At 31.7% G+C, this 15019-nt stretch overlaps 1 protein-coding gene across 1 annotated transcript in view; it reads right to left on the bottom strand.

Annotated features, from left to right (window-relative positions):
* LOC111709611 (glutamate receptor ionotropic, kainate 2) overlaps positions 1-13502 on the bottom strand; it is a gene marked incomplete at its 5' end in the record, with an annotated part of 74285 nt that extends 60783 nt beyond the window's left edge. The window contains 6 exon segments of the mRNA XM_023483346.1: positions 364-439; positions 1495-1560; positions 2554-2627; positions 2956-3039; positions 11931-12115; positions 13393-13502. Coding sequence (XP_023339114.1) covers positions 364-439; positions 1495-1560; positions 2554-2627; positions 2956-3039; positions 11931-12115; positions 13393-13502 — 595 coding nt within the window.
* Between the last annotated feature and the right edge of the window lie 1517 nt (positions 13503-15019).

Here is a 15019-nt window from a genome sequence, read left to right as displayed (position 1 = left end):
TCTGTTTAAACCTACTACTTTTATACAAAATTGTATATATATTAATTTTCGTATAGATTTGACACAGTTTTATATCAATTTCTCGAGACAGGAACATCAGATATGACTTTCATGGGTCGAGATCAAGAGCTAAAGTGATTAGCCTATACCCCCTTTCATTTTTCCTTTACTGTCCCTTTAAACAAACCATAAACATTTTTTAAAACTGTTGATTTTCAAGCCGCATTTTGTCATTGTACTCCAAAAAAACTAAAGTTTTTACTGATTTTACCATTTAAATTGAGCGATTTTTAAAAAAGGTAAAATGTCTTCTAAGTGCAGTTAAATCACAAATCTTTGTTATAAAAACATTAATACTATTACCAGATTAGTTATGAGGTAGTTATGGTAGGCAGTCATCATACCAACTACTTGAGCTTCTTTTAATAGGGATTGAACCCTGAAAGCATATAATTTGTTAGTAAATGTATTCTAAACTATAATACAGAGCTCCTATAATGTCTGAAACTACAGGTTAACCCAGAAAGAATGAGACTTCTGTGCAAAATTTATACTGTTTGTTTCCTTATATTCATGTGAAACCCAGCAACTATTAAATTGTGTCTCTCTTTGCCAATTAATTTGGTAAGAGATAAAAGACTTTATCCAAGACAGAAGACTTAATTTAACCTTGGTATCTCATATCTTCAAAGTTAAAAGTCATGTGTCAGGCTCATCCTTTATAGGAACCACTGTAATCTGTAGCTATTCTCAACTGTAGGCTAGTAACAGCTGGTTTCTTTCTGTCATTTTTCCTAGCGCTGAATTTTATAATAATAGTTAGCGAGCATTTTTGCTCGTTATGTATCGATTCTGGATTTTTGCTCTTGCATTGAACTGCTTTAGACTTGCCAAGTGCCAGCTTAGTTGCCATTTTTTTTCTTGTTCAAATCTTTCCAATTCTTTCAAATGAAAAATAAAAACCATAATATTTTCTGCTGGTCGTAGTTACTGCAGAGATCGTGCAAGTGGATAGAATTGTTATTTTCAATTAAACATAATATAAACATATTTTTTTAAGTCCTCAAGTGAAATAAGCTTGATATTTTTTTCGTGTTAAAAAAGAATTCCCGAAATTACGAACTGATTGATAGTGTCATATAGATATGCGAGTTGTCCTTAAAATTATGTTAATAGTTTTTAACAAAATGTTTGTTATTTCGAACGGGTTCGATATTAAGATTAACATGTTAGGAACTCTTTCTCAAAGTGAATCCATTTTGTAAACTTAATCTTTCGTAGATTTCTTCAAATTCTATAATTCGTAGAATAAATAGATTTATTTCTTAAACCTTCTCTATTTTAATCTGAAGGTTTCCTGAAATTTCATAAATTTGACTTTTTTGAAACAAAATTTCTGGACCTACCTCAGATGTAAGCAATCAAGCACAATGTGAATTTCTGGACCTACCTCAGTTGTAAGCAATCAAGCACAATGTGAATTTCTGGACCTACCTCAGATGTGAGCAATCAAGCACAATGTGAATTTCTCCACTCTGTTTTACTTCACGTAAAATTTCTCTGGAAAAATAAGGTTTAGCTGACAAACATCGTCAAATTTTTTGTTATGTAAATTAGCACGTGACAGGTTAATTTCTGTAAAAAATAACTTGATCTACAGTGAGACCTATAAAACTGTGGAATAGGAAGACGACCTTTAGACTCAAGTTATTATTATAAGTAATTAATATGAAACGCAGCACTTGTGCAGTGTACACAGACTCATTTTACTTCATGGTTGATTTTAAAGCTGCTTGTACAGAGGTTTTGCTTTATAAAAACATCAAATACATATCAGATGCTTAAATGTCGTCTTCATATTCCACAGTATTATGGGTCTCACCGTAAGTCGAAGTGAGTTGCAAAACAATTGTAAAATCAAATGATATCAGCTCGATAATAATTTATCTAACATAAAACAGACCATAATTTTAGTGTCCGCAGTAAACATTATTGAACTAAAAGCTTCCTAATTGTACACTTTCATTTAATACTTAAGTTAATGAAAACACCACATTTTATCTCAAGTAAAACACTAGGCCAGGGGTAACAATAAACTACATAAAATTCTAAAGAGTCAGGGGTGTACATATTTGTCGGGGGGGAATGATTTTTTAAGATCTGATTTTTAAAGATGAAAAATTGGACATTAAAAAAAAGTTTTTTTTCACCCTTGTTTATACTTTTCACCCTTATTTATACTTTTCACCTTGTGTAAACTTTTCACCCTTGTTTATACTTTTCACCTTGTGTAAACTTTTCACCCTTGTTTATACTTTTCAACCTTGTGTAAACTTTTCACCCTTGTTTATACTTTTCAACCTTGTTTATACTAAATTTTCAAGAAATTGTACACTGATGAATTTTTTACTCTAAATAAGGTAAATAATTCAGTTTGTTCCTTAGGAAATTAGGAGAATAATTTGAACTACAATTCCGTCATGATCAAAAGTTGGTTTGAGTAGATTAAATATTTCTAAATTTTTATTTTTTAAATCTAATTTTATAACTTACTTGTTTCCATCTTGGAAGTTTAGCTGTTTGACAACTATCTTGATATCTGTCTCAGTGGGGGATTTCAACAGCTCCTGCACAAAAATATTTATTTTTCTAAAAGAAAGCATTCTTTTTTGGTTTATTAGATAATGATGGCTTAATCCTACGAAATGGGATCTTTTAGACCCCCCCCCCCCCCAACTTTTTCCTTCCAGGTACGGTTAGGACAGGATAATTAAAAAGAATATGAAGAAATTACGCAACCTTGTACATTTTTAAAAACAGGGGGGGGGCAAGCAGGTGGTACTTGTTGTGAAATTACTAACTTAATTATCTTTGGGTTTGATGAAGACACGAGAAAAAATCTAAAAAATGTAATGAAATAATGAAATAATGATGTTTAGGTAAAAAAATACAAACCTGTAATCGCATAAGTCCAGAGCTATCCTCGTAGAGAATAGTGAAATGTTTCCAGCCGAACACTTTGACTAGAGACAGATATGCCTAACAATACAGATTTTAAAGCGACTTTATTTTAGTTTTTAATCAGCTTTTCTAATACAGAAAAACATAAATATCATATGATTTTTTGATGAGACGAGGAAGGAAATTGACAAAACTTATAACTTTTTATGAAAGAAAAACGAGCACTGAGCTAATTTGTAAATTGTAAATCTGACGTACCATTTTATAATTGGGGGATCATTTGAAATTACGTCTATATTCCCCTTAGCATGTTGTTTTCAAGCAAGATAAACCCAGTAAAATGCAAATTGGTCTGATAAATCAGCTTAATATATTCCAGAAATTAGAATCATTTCCTGCATCTTATTCAATGGTTGCTTACATTAATCACAAGAAGAGTCGGACTACTTTCTTTTTTAAACTGTATCGATAATTTCTGGAAATTTTTTCTTTCGACAAAAACATTTTTGGGATTAACGTAGCTCTAGAAAATGAAGAAAAAACATTCAACCACCATTTTTTATTTTTATATTTGTGCAATGATTTAATTTCTAAAAAGATTGGGGTTTTAGATGCCCTCTCACAACCTCACAACTAGGGAAGGGCATGTTTAAAAACATTCTAGGTATTTTGGTTTTAAAAGCGCTCCCAAATAATCAGAAATGTTTATTCTGTTTTAGAATTTTATGCTAAACAAGAAATATATAGACCAGGATCCGCCATATCTGATGCGTCAAATCTGTGTACTGCAGTGGGCCGGGGGAGACCAAAACAAAGAATTCAGGGGCAACGCATCACTTTTGAGGAAACAGAGCGCAAGGGGTGGAATAAGAATATACTGCTGTAGTATTTTCCATATTAACCAGAAAGCCATAAATCATAAGTATTTGCTCTAACTTGATATATCAACTTGTTTTTTGTTGGACTGTAATATCACATCTGAGCTTTAGTCCTTTCCCTTCAACTTCTGTGGGGACACTGGGTTTGTTTACATTCCTCCCACAGAGTACAGTACACAATTTGAGTATATCTGAGTTCAAGGAGAATTCTCCTGTATAGTTCCTTGATGCTAAATAGGTTTGCTTTTATCAGTTTAAATTATTTTTTCTCTGACTGACAATATTAACCAAAATCATTTTTCAAACCGATCAAGAAAATGCTCCTAATTGTTATGAAAAATTAATATGGTTAATATCTTGGCCAGAGTAAAAAGTTAGCATAAAGTAATAAAAGAAAGCTAGAAACATTTTGAATTAAGAAAAACATTTCAGAATTCTAAGGATCCTCTTAAAAGTCTAAAATCTTTAAATGTTTAATACCGTACCTCAAATCGTTGCCCATCCCTAATCTCAAGGCTGTAAAGATTAGCTGTATAAATATCACAAACTTTTATTTCCGGAGATTTCTTTAACTTTTTGTCTAGAAAAGTTTCCTCTTTTATGCTTCTTGAAAACTTTATAGTTTTAATATGATAAATTTACATATTTTTAACATTCCTTTATTTGAATTTCTCCTTAAAAGTACCGTAATCGTAATAATTTAAGTGACTTTCCAGTTATGTATGACAAGTCTTATTCTTTTTAGCCTATACTTTTTCTGATAGGATGCAGGGTGTCCGTCCTGTAGTATAGGATTTTTGGACCACCCCCCTTCTATATATAATGACTTAGATTTCAACTATTTTCAACCAGAAAATATTTTTATTTTGTATTATTTGAGGATTAGGTTAGGACAATTTCTGGGCCGAGCGCTGCGCCTTAAGACAGACCTTGAATTTCAACAATTATCAACAAAATTAGTATCTACTTAGGGTTAGGTTAGGTTAAGACACTTCCTAGGCCGAGCGCTGCGGATAGGATAGGCCAGGGGGCCGAGCGCTGCGGCTAGGCCAGGCTAGCGGTCGAACGCTGGGGCTAGGACAGGCTAGGGGGCCGGGCACTGCAGCCACATGACCAACTTTATTCAAGTGTCTCTTTTTAAAAAATATCTAAAAATCGTTAAAAATGATGTACAAATTTGATAGGAGGGGGGGGGGGGGCAGTGGGGGTTCAAAAATTGTTCTCTGAAATGTTCATCTGCATTGTCTATATTAAAGTTAATAATTTCAGTTGTGGCCGCGTTCATATGTATCAAGTCACTTGTGAATTTCAGAAACTTGAGATTAAAAATTAAGACAGCGCTCGGACCATAGTCTGTCCTAGCCGCAGCCATCGGCCTAAAAATTGTATCAACCTAATACTTTCTTGTAACAAATCCCTGAATAGAATGAACGGTGACTGAATGTTGAGCTTGAGCAGTGTACAATTGTACGCTATGTTCACAATAGTACAACAGGGTTTACTGTTAATTATCTTTAACTTTTTCGGCATTTATAAATTATTGTTTCTTTGAAACAAACCGTAACACTGGTAAACATGTGGAAAAGAAATATACTGGTAAATTCAAAGTTAATTTCATATATTTTGTTTTTTAGGAACAAAAGGCGTTAGTAGCTATAATAACAGAGAGATTAAACGCAAAAAGAATATATTAGTAGAGTAGAGTGTAAAAAAGTGTAAAAAGTGTAAAACGGCCAGTTTGTTGTACTGTTTCCATACTGCAGAGTACAGGTGTACTTAACATTTTTGTGTGCTATGATAACCCTGTGGGCCCTGGAACATATTTTTCATAGATTAAATAATTCATAAAAATTATTTCATTTTTTCTCTAAATCCTTTCTCAGACAACCTTTTATGCATACGTCGAAAGAAATCAATTTACTATGTTTTTTTTTCAGTAAAAAACATGTTTAGAAAATGAAATGGATGGTTTAGGGAACATACTGTATTAATGTACTCTATTGCATATCATTTGTGTACATTTACATGATTTGTACACTTTGAACTCTCTTTCAGACTCAAAGGGACTGACAAAATTCATACCGAGGGATAGTTTAATTTCCCTTCTAAATTATAATCTCTGTTCTGTGAGTAAACAGAATGTGATATTTTATAATTTTAAAAATTACTGTTGCTCAGAGGCGACAGGCGTACACAGGGAAGGAGGCATGAAGCATGCCCCCCCCCCCAGATCAGTAAAACCTATGGTTCCCAGTGGGGTTTTAGCCTCCAGGGGGTGCTGATCCCTCCCCCCCATAGAAAGAAAAAAATGATAGCCCCCCTGGCAAAATTCCTGTGAATGCCCCTGCACTGCTGCACAATTGTTTCTATTTTGAAAAATTTATTGATCATGAAAAGTAATAATAATAAAAACCTACTTTTAACCTTTAGGCCCTTTTGATTGGAAGTTTTGGGGGCAAAAATTTCAATTTTATTGGATCTAAACGTGGGGGTGCATGTGTCACATTATCCCCTCCCTTTTACAGCCTTGTCTACATTTATCTCTTTTGTTACCTCATTGGAAAAATCATTAAACGTGGAATTATTGAGGCCTGAGGTGCCAAAATATTAGATATTAATATGATATGCAGATTGTACAGGGTTACCCACAAAGGGTGAGATTTCCTTACATCAATTAATACTGTAAACTTGTTTCTTTTTTGCAAAATAATTAGACTGTTTTCAAGGCAGAAGATTTGGTCTAACCTTGTAATCGTCATTATGTAAGAGTTTCTAGTCGTCTTTAGGTGTCATTATTTGTGGGTAACCCTTTGGGAATATTCGCCTGGTTATATTATAGATATATATATATAGATAGGTTAATAAGGATTATATATAATCTAATAAAATCTTCTAGACGTTATATTCTCTCATCTTTAATCACTCAAGCATGCCTGCACCAGACTAGGGGGTATACTATTATTATCTACACCAAAACTTCAAACTTTAAGTATTAAGTTCTTTAAGTGCAGGGGGGGCAATATGCCCTATCATAGGATCTTATTTCTCTTTATAACAGTAGAACGTCAATTTTGTAAAATTGAAATTGTATTGCCCACTTAAATAAATTATGTATGATTAAAACCAACCCAATGTAATGTGTTTAACCAAGAACTAGGGATTAAAGTGTGAAGATTATAAACAAAATCTCCCAATATCTTGTGTTTAACCAAGAACTAAGTATTTGAGTGTGAAGGTTATGAACAAAATCTCCCAATATCTTATGTTTAACCAAGAACTAAGTATTTGAGTGTGAAGATTATAAACAAAATCTCCCAATATCTTATGTTTAACCAAGAACTAAGGATTTGAGTGTGAAGATTATGATCAAAATCTCCCAATATCTTGTGTTTAACCAAGAACTAAGTATTTGAGTGTGAAGATTATAAACAAAATCTCCCAATATCTTGTGTTTAACCAAGAACTATGGAGTTGAGTGTGAAGACTATGAACAAAATCTCCCAATATCTTGTGTTTAACCAAGAACTAAGGATTTGAGTGTGAAGATTATGAACAAAATCTCCCATTATCTTATGTTTAACCAAGAACTAAAGATTTGAGTGTGAAGATTATGAACAAAATCTCCCAATATCTTGTGTTTAACCAAGAACTAAGTACTTGAGTGTGAAGGTTATGAACAAAATCTCACAATATCGTGTGTTTAACCAAGAACTAAGGATTTGAGTGTGAAGGTTATGAACAAAATCTCCCAATATCTTGTGTTTAGCCAAGAACTAAGTAATTGAGTGTGAAGATTATGAACAAAATCTCCCAATATCTTGTGTTTAACCAAGAACTAAGTACTTGAGTGTGAAGGTTATGAACAAAACCTCACAATATCTTGTGTTTAACCAAGAACTAAGTATTTGAGTATGAAGATTATACACTCTAAAAAATGCAATTTTAGTCTTTAGCATCAGGCATCAAAGTTCTTCTTTCATATTTCAAATTTCTTCTTTCATTACTCAAATTTTGTTGAATATTTTCCAAATTTACAATTTAACAAAACTTGTTAATAGCTTACACATTGTTCTCTCAGCATGTGTCAAACTTTGTTATATGACATCTTTCTTTTTTCATGTTACAGTTTTCTTTCATTGTAATTAGCCGATATTTTAGTTTGTGTAAGATTAAACAAATTTTGATTTATGATCAATCAAACGTTGAACCATCTGCCGGGCTGGCACGGCTCGCACGGCTGGCTGGAGGGGGAGAATCAGCTGACTTTCCAATTAGTCACTTAGTGACAGTTTAGTCTGTTAGCCGACAGCGCTTGTACCTATGTCAATTCGATCTGGAAATTTGGAGATATCAAAAAGATTTACAGGGAAACCTCCAAGAAACTGGAAGAACAAAATTAAAACTTTTTTAAGCCTTTGTACACTCTCTCAAACTAATGCTTGCATTTTCAATGCTTTGCTTGAAAGAGAGTATCAATGCAAAACCATATCTTCCATAATTCAGACTGCAGAATCTACTTCTACAAGAATCAAATGTTGTCTAAATTGGTGATTAATTGATGTCCAGTTCTTTAAGCTTTGAATTGTAATAAAGTGTATTGTAAACAGCAAAACTTATGCTGCATGTTACAATTTAAAGATTTGTATTAAGATCTTATATTTCTGCCTCATGTATTTGTATTATAAAAAAATGTGATAAACTTGAAACTTATGATGTTTAAATTTTTGTTTTTATCAATTGCATTTTTGCAGATTTATGCGTTTTAAAAACTAATAAATTGTATAAAAAAATTGAAATTTTACATAACAGCCGGATATTTATGTAACAAACAATTTGAATCTAGTTAAAACAAATATTTAGAGAATAGGTGGCGCCACCTGTAACAACCTCTTTTGACGGGTCTAGATTCAAAGCTGAATAATCATATAACAAATGATTACATAGTTGCGCAGTAAGTTGAAGGGACATCCAACAAATTTTGACGCATGCTAATTTTTAACCCGCGCAGTGTCGCTGGTTGAATCGACATGAAACAAACTTTGTGAGATGATAATTATATGGAGGCGCGGCACAGCGAGCGGACAAACACCGGTTGATAGATCATGTAACAAACTTTGAATTAAGGCGACTGAAAATACATTCAAGAAAATTTGACGAATGATTCTACTAAGGTGTATTTGAGTCCGGTGCTCCAACAAATTTTGTTAGATGAAAATTTGAGATTTCTTAGAGTGTAAACAAAATCTCCCAATATCTTGTGTTTAGCCAAGAACTAAGGATTTGAGTATGAAGATTATAAACAAAATCTCCCAATATCTTATGTTTAACCAAGAACTAAGGATTTGAGTGTGAAGATAATGAACAAAATCTCCCAATATCTTGTGTTTAACCAAGAACTATGGAGTTGAGTGTGAAGATTATGAACAAAATCTCCCAATATCTTGTGTTTAGCCAAGAACTAAGGATTTGAGTGTGAAGATTATGAACAAAATCTCCCAATATCTTGTGTTTAACCAAGAACTATGGAGTTGAGTGTGAAGACTATGAACAAAATCTCCCAATATTTGTGTTTAGCCAAGAACTAAGTAATTGAGTGTGAAGGTTATGAACAAAATCTCCTAATATCTTGTGTTTAACCAAGAACTATGGATTTGAGTGTGAAGATTATAATCAAAATCTCCCAATATCTTGTGTTTAACCAAGAACTAAGTATTTGAGTGCGAAGATTATGAACAAAATCTCCCAATATCTTGTGTTTAACTAAGAACTTAGTATTTGAGTGGGAAGGTTATGAACAAAATCTCCCAATATCTTGTGTTTTACCAAGAACTAAGTATTAAAGTATGAAGATTATGAACAAAATCTCACAATACCTAGTGATGAACTTAGAACTACGGATAAAGTATGAAGGTTATGAACTATGAATACAGAAAGTATACTATACTGTATACGGACCAGAAATCAGGAGTTATCAATCTATATTGAAGGAATAATAATAAAATAAGAATATGATAAACCAACTCAATCAACAATATAAACACAAGTTGATACTAAGAATTATACAACTTAAACTTAGAAATATCAAAAGAAGATTTAAAGACACTGTAGACATAATTTCAAATGTCCTTCATTTCATGTCTGATTCACAACAGCACCCTCTAAATTCTTGTCTCAACAAAAAAAGATTTCTTGGGTTTTCTACCTTAAAATTAATCATTTTTTCGTTGCTTTTTAATAATATATAAAAACAAAATTCAGACTTCAATGTTTTCTTACTCTTAAAATTTCGTCATATACAGTCTCTTACATCAGAAATAATGTCATTAATCCAACCCAACTATAGAATCAAGTTTTAGAGAAAATGTAGATATTGTTCTGAATGAATGTCTAACTGATATCTTTGTTAGGTCTAAACTTTTCATTTTATTGTTGGCTTAACTTTAAATCATTGAACCCTAATTCTTTAAGAATTTTAAGAAACCCCCCTTTGTAGCTTTTAGAAGAAGAATAGTTTAAGTAGAAGAGTCCATGCCAACTTTTATAATTGGTCCTATTATAATAGATGGAATCTTTAGAGTGAATTATTCTATTGAAACTTTAGAACAATATGAACATACGACTCTTGCCAACATTCCACTTTCTTCAAACCAAATCATATAAGGAATGGGATGCACCGACAATATTAAAGCAAAAAGTATTCCCTCTCTAATGGCTACTTGTTATCAACCCTTATTAATCTATTAAGACTATTAGTATTGTCGATGTTTAATCACATTTTTTAAAATAAATAAACCGATATTCTTAAATATATTTAGCATTTAAGAATATATTAATGTGCTTTCAACTTAAAAATTCTAATTTTGATATTATATAAGTATTGAGTAGTTTTTTCTTCCAAACTGATCTGTTTTGGACTTGGATACACGTTGATCGAGTAGATTTCTTACCATACTAATCTGTTTTGGACTTGGATACAATTTTATTGAGAAGATATCTTACCATACTAATCTCTTTTGAACTTGGATACAAGTTTATCAAGAAGTTTTCATACCATACTCATCTGTTTTGGACTTGGATACAAGTTTATCGAGAAGTTTTCTTACCATACTTATCTGTTTTGGACTTGGATACACGTTGAACGAGTAGTTTTCTTAACATACTTATCTTTTTTGGACTTTTACACATGTTGATCAAGTAGTTGTCTTACCAAACTAATCTGTTTTGGACTTGGATACATGTTAATCGAGTATTTTTCGTACCAGACTAATCTGTTTTGGACTTGGATACATGTTGATCGCGTAGTTTTCTTACTATAGTAATCTGTTTTGGACTTGGATACATATTGAACGAGTAGTTTTCTTACCATACTAATCTGTTTTGGACTTAGATACAAGTTTATCGAGAAGTTTTCTTACCATATTAATCTGTTTTGAACTAGGATACATGTTGATCGAGTAGTTTTCTTACTATAGTAATCTGTTTTGGACTTGGATACATATTGAACGAGTAGTTTTCTTACCATACTAATCTGTTTTGGACTTAGATACAAGTTTATCGAGAAGTTTTCTTACAATACTTATCTGTTTTGAACTTGGATACACATTGATCGAGTAGTTTCCTTACCATAATAATCTGTTTTTAACGTGGATACAATTTTATCGAGAAGCTATCTTACCATACTAATCTGTTTTGGACTTGGATAAATGTTGATCAAATAGTTTTCTTACCATACTTATCTGTTTTGAACATGGATACAAGTTTATCGAGAAGTTTTCTTACCATATTAATCTGTTTTGAACTAGGATACATGTTGATCGAGTAGTTTTCTTACGATACTAATCTGTTTTGGACTTAGATACACATTGATTGAGTAGTTTTCTTACCATACAAATCTGTTTTGGACTTTGATACATGTTAAACAAGTAGTTTTCTTACCATACTAATCTGTTTTGGACTTGGATACAAGTTTATCGAGAAGTTTTCTTACCATATTTATCTGTTTTGCACTTGGATACAGGTTTATCGAGAAGTTTGCTTACCATACTTATCTGTTTTGGACTTGGATACAAGTTTATCGAGAAGTTTGCTTACCATACTTATCTGTTTTGGACTTGGATACAAGTTTATCGAGTAATCGTCTCTCTTGATAAGAAAGTCCCATCTAGTCTCTATATGTGGGATCTCCATAGCATCACAAATGGATTGAACATGACTAGAAGTTGACCCAGACTCAGGACCAAATAAGGCAGCTACACCAGACTTCAGTAGATGGCAAACTAAATAAATAATTTCAAAACTTGAAACCTATCCATAATAAACATGCAAATTTTGATTTGGTTAAGTGTACTCAAAAATATAATTCATGCAAACTAACAAAATTTGAAAACAATACATCCAAACCTCACAAAGTTTGAAAACAATACATCCAAACCTCACAAAATTTCAAAACAATACATCCAAACCTCACAAAATTTCAAAACAATACATCAAAACCTTACAAAATTTGAAAACAATACATCCAAACCTCACAAACTTTGAAACAATACATTCAAAACTCACAAAGTTTGAAAACAATACATCCAAACCTCACAAAATTTCAAAACAATACATCCAAACCTCACAAAATTTGGAAACAATACATCAGAACCTTACAAAGTTTGAAAACAATACATCAAAACCTTACAAAATTTGAAAACAATACATCCAAACCTCACAAAATTTGGAAACAATACATCAAAACCTTCAAAATTTTAAAACAATACATCCAAACCTCACAAAATTTGGAAACAATACATCAAAACCTTACAAAATTTGGAAACAATACATCAAAACCTTACAAAATTTGGAAACAATACATCAAAACCTTACAAAATTTGAAAACAATACATCCAAACCTCACAAAATTTGGAAAAAATATATTAAAACCTTACAAAATTTGAAAACAATACATCCAAACCTCACAAAATTTGGAAACAATACATCCAAACCTCACAAAATTTGGAAAAAATATATTAAAACCTTACAAAATTTGAAAACAATACATCCAAACCTCACAAAATTTGGAAACAATACATCCAAAACTCACAAAGTTTGGAAACAATGCATAAAAACCTTACAAAATTTGAAAACAATACATCCAAACCTAACAAAGTTTGAAAACAATACATGCAAACCTCACAAATTTTGAAAACAATACATCCAAACCTGACCAAATTTGAAAACAATACATCCAAACCTCACAAAGTTTGAAAACAATACATCCAAAACTCACAAAGTTTGAAAACAATACATCCAAACCTCACAAAATTTCAAAAAAATACATCCAAACCTTACAAAATTTGAAAACAATACATCCAAACCTAACAAAGTTTGAAAACAATACATCCAAACCTCTCAAAATTTCAAAACAATACATCCAAACCTCACAAAGTTTGAAAACAATACATCCAAACCTCAAAAAGTTTGAAAACAATACATACAAACCTCACCAAATTTGAAAACAATTCATCCAAACCTCACAAAATTTCAAAACAATACATCCAAACCTCTTTACCTCGTTTTGATGCATGAAAGGAGTCCCTGGGTGGAATCTTCTCTATCTGAGCTGATAATCTTGTTTTGGGGAGAATATCTTTGTTATGGTTAATTCTCTCCACAGCATATCTAAAAGTACAAATTAAACTTTCTAAATAAAGAAATCATTTCGTATTGCCATCTTATTTTTAATTTTGATTGAACTAAAGAAAATAAAAATTTGATAAGGTTTCAAAACTTTGAAGGAGTTTTTTAAAATATCAGGAAAAGTTAACAGGTTTTTATCTCAAGGTACGACAATCTTTTGTGATGAAATTATGAAGAAAAAATTCCACGATTAAGATACATGACATAATTAAAAGAAAATATAATGATAAAGTATATATTTCAAACAAAATTGATTGTTTTGCAACAATTTAAAGTTAATTTATTTATAGTTTTTGAAACTGTGTACAAGAATATAGTCATTTTCTAGTTTTAGGACTATTAGAGACTGTATTTTAAGTAAGTTTTAAAGATGTAAATAAAAAGGTTTCAAAATGAAACTATTGTATACTTTAGCATTCTTCCTCACTTCATCGTGAATTTCATAATGAACGTGCTATAAAGTAATCATCGTGCTATAAAGTTTTGATTGGTTCCCGGATTTGCATAGCCATTGAAATAGGACAAGTACACAAACGTTGCATTACCTATAGCACTAATATTTTAGCACGACGTTTGTAGTGTTATAAATTTTTTGGATAGATAGTTCGCCTTTTTAAATTATATTTTTAAAGCTCGGAACAAAGTTAAATCTAAAAAGGCTGGAACCTTCACGATAAAGAGAAAATTTCTGTCCAAAAAACTTTATAACACTGCGAACCAAAATAACAGTGTTTTAAATTCAAACTTGCAATAATTCAAAACAAATTGTTTTGAAAATTCAACCCTTGCCAACTTACATAGAAGGAAACATTTAGGTAAAAACTAATGTTATTATAAATCAAACATCTTCACTAAAGTTCGTTATTTTAAATTGACATTTTAACAAAAATTTGGCAAATTTTATTACCTCCGTGGCACCCATGGGTTTCCTTTAAAAATGTAAACCCCTTTGATTCAGCCATTTGGCCGACTATAGCCATATAAAATATATATATGAGCGACGAGCTTTATTATAAACGAGCTGAAGTGACCGGCGTTTCCCGTGGAATTGAAAAAAAATAGAAAAAAAATCGATTTTTAGCCTTAGTTACCCCCAAGATACCCCTGTGTCCCCTAAACAAATTTTAGCCCATTCAGTCCAGCCGTTTTGCCGGCTATAGGGAACATATATACAAAGGTCTTGTTTTCACTGTAATTCAAACAAAGATCGATGAGAATTTTGCCAATTACTTATTTTAAATTAAAGGTAACAAACAACAAGTGCTTTATTATGCTAAAATGTACATGTAAAGGGCTACAGAAAAGTAAAGGTGAGTTAGAGCGGTCCACCCTATCTTAAACATTTTTGAAACTGATTATAAGCAGGCTGAATCTATGCAGTTTATTAATTAGATATTTTGTATTGTAACAGTGGGCGAGTTTTGTTGATCTTTTACGATCAGCAATTCAAGGACGTTTTGGATCGCTGAGATCATAGCTACCAAGGGGAATCATGCCCC

Source organism: Eurytemora carolleeae, unplaced genomic scaffold (genome assembly GCF_000591075.1).
Source record: "Eurytemora carolleeae unplaced genomic scaffold, Eaff_2.0 scaffold971, whole genome shotgun sequence".
NCBI lineage: Eukaryota > Metazoa > Arthropoda > Copepoda > Calanoida > Temoridae > Eurytemora > Eurytemora carolleeae.
The sequence above is the reverse complement of the archived record's forward strand: the minus strand, read 5'-3'. Positions and strand labels throughout refer to the sequence as shown.